Below are 5,944 nucleotides of genomic sequence, written 5' to 3' on the forward strand. Positions count from 1 at the left end.
GCCGAACTTCTTCCTTCCAATTCAACGGGCATTCTCAAGATTATGCCTTGAAGAGGACTCGAACCTCCACGCTCTTTAGCACGAGATTTTGAGTCTCGCGTGTCTACCATTTCACCACCAAGGCATCTTGAAAGTGAATCATATTCCATGAATATGATATCTATCTAGTGTGATGTATGGAATATATGACAAAGGTGGAGTCTTAGAGTCTTTCTATTGCTCGGTCATCTCATATAGGTCCGAGTCGGACATCCAATTGCTTCGATTTTCATTATCCGGAGGATGCCTGACTATTATAGAAAAAAGATGGACAATCAAACCTATTTCTCGATTCAATAGAAGCCCAAAGAGATGAATAGGGTCCCAGAAGGAGAGATATGTAAAAAAGAGGTCCGATTACACCTATTCCTAATCCTAAATGGAATCTAAGGACGTAGGGATCCATATGTAAACATAGTATCTATTTCAATACGCTCGGATGACCCCTTCTCATAATTAGAATGTATATAACCTAGCCCTATTCCGGTCTGGCCCGGTATGGAATGAACTTATAATCATGGAATCGACTCGATCATCAGATTCTAGATTATAAGTGAATAACCCTAGCCCATTCCCATTTTGGGCGGAAGAGATCTACTAATTCTTTGATTCCAGTTAGTAAGAGGGATCTTGTTCTAAGAAATAGATTGACGAAGCTAAACTCAAAAAGGGTATCCTGAGCTATTTAGGCGGTAAAAAGGATTTGCAATACCTCCTTTCCTTCTTCCATTTCTTCTTCCGTTAGTATGAGATTTTTCATAAGAAAGAGAAAGGTAACTTCAAGATCAAGAGTTGTAGAGTCGTCAGATCTCTTTTCTTTCAGTTCGTATGATCTCTTTCATCAGAGGCCTCTATGACAGTCGTTCGCTCATTCAAGATAACTGATAACAAGACCCTATCGCTCCTAATCCGACTCCCCACTAAGTCTTCCTATTGATCTTCTTCTTACCTTCCTGACTAAATCATCCCACTAGTCAAGAAATCTTCCGTCGTTCCAGCTTCGCTTCGTGCGCTACGCTAGGGCTACTAACTAGTGCGCTAGGGTCGAACTATTATTCCCTTCTTTTTTCATTTACGGAAAGAGGTCTTTGGCCGAGTATCGAAGTGAACGTCTGCAACGACGGCCATACTGTCATCTCTCAAAAGTGAGAAAACTATGGTCTGATCGGTTGTTCCGCGGATGACTCAACAACAACTCAATTCCCAGACCGAAGAGAACTCAAAGAACTCTTTCAGAGATAAGACGGGAAATTAGGAAAGGGCAAAGAGGAGATACGTCAGGTTCAGTGTCCGGTCCATTATTCAATGCACCTAGAAGGAGACGACGTAGTCGGACGAGAGAAGGAGCTCAGAAAGGTAGCAAGGTGGCAGGCCCAATGTGTACTACAATCAATAGTACGGAGAAAGCACTACGCGCCTAAGATTGAAGGGAAGCCCCATCAACTTCTTTTTTTTCGAATGTGCTTTTTTTTTCTACAAAACCCGATCAATAGCTACAGAGTCGATTTCTCCTTACTGGTGGGCTGATTGAATCCCTGGCAACTGAACTAATATTCCAGGTTACTTTATTCAATGAAATTCAGTCGCTTCTCAAATTCTTTGATCCTTTATTCTCCTTCGCAAATTCTTTGCGCCTTTGTTTTTGCTTCTACGTAGCTTAATTAGTCCGAAGGACTGATTTATATCCATATTAACTAAAAGGTGAAGAGGAAAATGCAAGCTTTCTTGAATTAGAGAATGAAACTACCACGGACCTCCGCGCAAATCGACAAAGGAGGGGTCTTTCGATCTTCACCTTTTTTCATGCATTCTACGAAATGCTATATTTACCCTTAAGAATCAAAGCAAAGGGAAGTCCCAGGGTAGAAGAAAGAGAGTTCTAAATTCAACTACCACGTACCGGGAATTGTGTCAAGTCTTCTTTCGTAAGAGGAGAAGTGGCGCTCAAGAGGAAGCTAGAACGACCGTAAGGCATCGGTCTGATTCTGGTATTTCAGAAGTGCAGTTCGTATTCTAAGAAGAGGTATAAAAAGGGATCGGATCCAGAGGTCCCCTTGTTCATTCAGGCTAGGCTTTCTCTTTATTGATAATAGGAGCCGAAACTAAGCTGGATCTCTTTCATTATCAGGAAGTGAAGGAGCGAGACCTCTGTCCTTTCTAGCTTGATTCTGCTTTGAGCCTCTCTCCTTCGCAAATTCTTTGCTCCTACTCGGCCTCAGTAGTTTAATTAAGAGGAAATGAGAAATGTGTGACAACGGTCTCCACAATCGGAAGAAAGTCCCTCGACCAAGCAGCTGATAGGAGGAGCGATCCCAAGAAGAAAGTACTCTTTCCTATTTCAAGGGAAGAACTCGCATAACTGGAATTGGAAGCTCTCCCGGATGAATTAGTTGGGTCGGCTGAAAGGGCACATCCTGAGTTGGGGCGAAGACACTTTGTTGGAGTCACTTCACATAATATCTTTTCACTTCCAGTTCTTGCAGCTTTCCCGGAATAAATAGAAGATGCTTTTCTGTTAATATGGATTTCAGAGTCCTTCGGACGGATAGGAATCAAGGATGAAGCAGATAGGTTCTTTCGTAGGAGGAATCGGCAGTTTCAGTTTCATCAGTACTATTAGAGTAGAGAGCGAATTTTCCCGTATCAGATAGGTTCTCAGACGGGAGACTCCCACGGGGCGGAGAGGTTCTCATACGACCAACTCATATGGAAGAAAGCCTAGGGGTTAGGAGACAAGCGACCGTATAGGAGCGAAAGGGGCTCGCATTAAGCTACGGAGGAGGTTATGAAATAACTCGACTCCCACGGGGCGGTTCGAAGAAAGTCGACTGATAAGGAGTCAATGAATAAAGACTCATTTCATAAGGACTTCCTTATTCCTTATTAGGATTAGGAGTGCAAGGAAAGAAATCCATATTAAGATTCCGCTCCTGATTGATTAAAGAACTAGTCATTAATGGTCGGCTTCATTGGTATCCTTTCGGTATGCCTTGCGAACACTTGAATTTTGAGCCTCTCACCTTCTCTAGAGAAGCGAAACTCGAACGGATAGAGCAGATGGTCCAACTAAATAACTTTTTCTTTTTCATTACTTCCATGGTCGTGCCTCGTGGCACGGCAGCACCCGTACTATTTCAATGGTTTGTCAGTAGAGATGTTCCCACAGGTGCCCCTTCTTCCAATGGTACTATAATTCCTATTCCTATCTCTTTATTCCCTCTTTTGGTCTATCTACATTCCAGGAAATTCATACGCTCCATGGACGGAGCAAAAAGTGGAGTCTTGGTCAGAGCAAGCCGCCCTATTCTATTACCAGACATAATTGGGAGAAGCTCATCCGAAACTCGAGCTAGAAAGGCCTCATTTCGTTTCCTTCCCCTTATTCATTTCCTTCTTCTTTCATCCAAGGGAGACTTCTCCTATTTTTCATCTTTCTGCGGTGTGCTCTGTTTACTATTCTTTCGTACTCTCTTCTCTTTACCACGCCATAGTTCAGCGAAGCGTGAGCGGGCGCGGAGAAGGAAAGGCCAAAGACTCAGACCTTTGTTCATTGAGGCGGGGAATGAGCAAGGACTCAATTCCAAGATGAGGTGCTCCGGGCACCCCCATTTAGAAAGAAGGGTCTCAGGTTTTGGGCCTGTAGCTTTCCCCGTCCGCCCTTCGTCGGGTGGTGCTTGTGTGGGGGGTGTGCTACCAGAAATCGGGCTTGAAGCTCTCGCCTTACCAACGAGCCGACAGCTGATGGCTCTTGGTCACGACTACTACCAAAAAGCTCCAATGAAGATTCATATTTCACATGGAGGAGTGTGCATCTTTATCTTGGGTGTTCTTCTGTCGTGCGACCTGGTGGCTTATGTGCGACCTGTGGGCCCACGCCTCCTATTTTTTCAGGGCGGGCGGCGTGAACTCTGATTCGATCCGGGTATTCAATCCCGCCGCTGAGATGCTCAGTTGACTCCTTAACCTTGATAGGAAGATGGCTTATTCAAGAATTCGTGCATAAGGGTAAGGAACTTTGGATGAACTAATGCGAATGGGTGTCAGCCTCGCTGCTCGGAAACACCCAGTGCTGACCACACTGAGAGAGACGAAAGCGCAGGTAACGCCAGTTGGCGAAGTGGCGTTAAGCATCCCTAGCGGTACGAAAAGAGAGGTCGTGATGATATCATCTACGTCCGTACCGCTCCTCGTGGAGTAGATCCCGCATCCAACCAAGTCTTTGACCAGGGAACGGGAGAATTCCCACTACCGCAGGCAGGCCAGCCGGGCCGTGAGCGCGGTGGGAACGGGCTTCCCAAAAAGCCAGCCCGGGGCCGGAGTCAGCATAGAATGAAGGGGACGACCTCTTGTGTTGGCAAAGCCAACTTCTTGGGTTTCGGGCGGAGAAGAGCGGACATGGGGACTCGGGTCAGGGCGCAGCGTAACTAAGAGAGCCATTCCATTTAGGGCGAGCCCGTGTGGTTATGGGGGCGGGCACGAGCCGGTCTGGTGTCCGAGCCAATTGGTCAGACGACGACGACTGAACTTATTATCTTAGTATTAGCCGCCTATCCCGAAAGAAAATGGGATAATAGAAAGAACGGGAAGCGCGGGAGCTATAGGATTGGTTTTTTTTTGGGGGGGGAAGGAGCCCGACAGGGTCCCCCCACTGACTTGGCCCCGACCGGCAGCTGCTGGGTTTCCCCATCTCTCCTAAACTTCCCCCGGTCTTCGGCCCGAGCTGTATGAGGCAGAAACTCGTCTCACGTACGGTTCGGAGGCCGAGCCCCACCCCAGCAGTAATGGTGCGGCTTAGGTCAACTAACACAAAGAAGATAGAGTTCACTCAACGATTGCCTTTGGGTTCCGAACTCCATATGGGGAAGGAGCGTTGTTGTTTGCGAGGTCTCGATCATTTACATGGACCCACTTCTCATTCCATTTGTGGTAATTTGATGATCTATAAACCGTCCCTAACGAAGGATCGGCTCATCTTTTCGCATGATAAAGAACTTCGTGCCGACCAGTTGCCAATCAACTTTCCGGCTTCATATGAGAATGGAAAACTGGAGCATTTTCTGCATCAGTGGATGATAGGCTTTCTTCGCTTTCATCAGAATTTATGGTTGACCATGTTCCCAGAAAAAAGATACTTTCGAGAAAGGACGAGCACGACTGAAGTAGCTATACATACAAATCCATTTACGGATCTATATGCTTCGATTGGAACAGGAAGTTCCAGAACAGGCGGCTGGTATACCACCATAATGAAACTGCCTTTTCTTTTTTTGATTCGGATAGGATTTCTCTTGGCTTCGTTGGGAGGCTCGCGTAGTTTGTTACGTCAGCTCCAAAAGGATAAGTTGCGTTGGAATTGATTGGAGTGGAGTTCATAATTGCATAAATGATGAGGATTCTTTTCTCCTTCATTCAAAGGCGGATGGAATAGGTAAACTACTATATAGAAAGACTACGCGGCCCGATTTCAAGTAGAAAGTGAAAAATTCAAGGCTTGATTTAGTAGATTTAGAAGTTCGACAGTCCTCACTGCTTGAATTTCAAAGAAGAGGACTGGTCCTACGTAGCTTAATAGATCAAATCTTCTGAAAAAAGGAAACTGAAACTTGAAAAAATGATCCCTCACTAAGAGAGATAGATGGGATCCTTCTTGAATATCCTCTCTGGAGCTGGGAGCCAACCTTTCATGGAGCTTGCCTTGCCTCTTGCTTTCTCTAGAGTGAGCTTCAAAGCCAAACTCTCTTCCTTTTTCCGATTTGACGAGCATAATCTGAATTTCCAGTAGCCAAGTAGGAGATGGTATGGGTTTGAATATCGACTTGGTGAACTACCGTCCTTCTCTCAATCCTTTGTCTCCGGACTCCGGCCAAGCTTCTCGCCACGAAGAATCGCTTGAAAGCAGGCGGAC

At 45.7% G+C, this 5,944-nt stretch overlaps 1 protein-coding gene across 1 annotated transcript; it reads left to right on the forward strand.

Annotated features, from left to right (window-relative positions):
- Positions 1 to 131: 131 nt before the first annotated feature.
- Positions 132 to 5,179, forward strand: LOC127150062 (cytochrome c biogenesis CcmF C-terminal-like mitochondrial protein). Its single transcript, XM_051086811.1, has one exon. The coding sequence runs from the start codon at positions 3,025 to 3,027 to the stop codon at positions 3,949 to 3,951; it is 927 nt and encodes a 308-aa protein (XP_050942768.1). The 5' UTR covers positions 132 to 3,024; the 3' UTR covers positions 3,952 to 5,179.
- Positions 5,180 to 5,944: the final 765 nt, after the last annotated feature.

Source organism: Cucumis melo, chromosome 6 (assembly GCF_025177605.1).
Source record: "Cucumis melo cultivar AY chromosome 6, USDA_Cmelo_AY_1.0, whole genome shotgun sequence".
Classification (NCBI taxonomy): Eukaryota; Viridiplantae; Streptophyta; class Magnoliopsida; order Cucurbitales; family Cucurbitaceae; genus Cucumis; species Cucumis melo.

Coding starts and splice junctions, on each gene's coding strand:
- LOC127150062 (XM_051086811.1), top strand. CDS start 3,025: ATGCCTTGCGAACACTTGAATTTTGAGCCTCTCACCTTCTCTAGAGAA.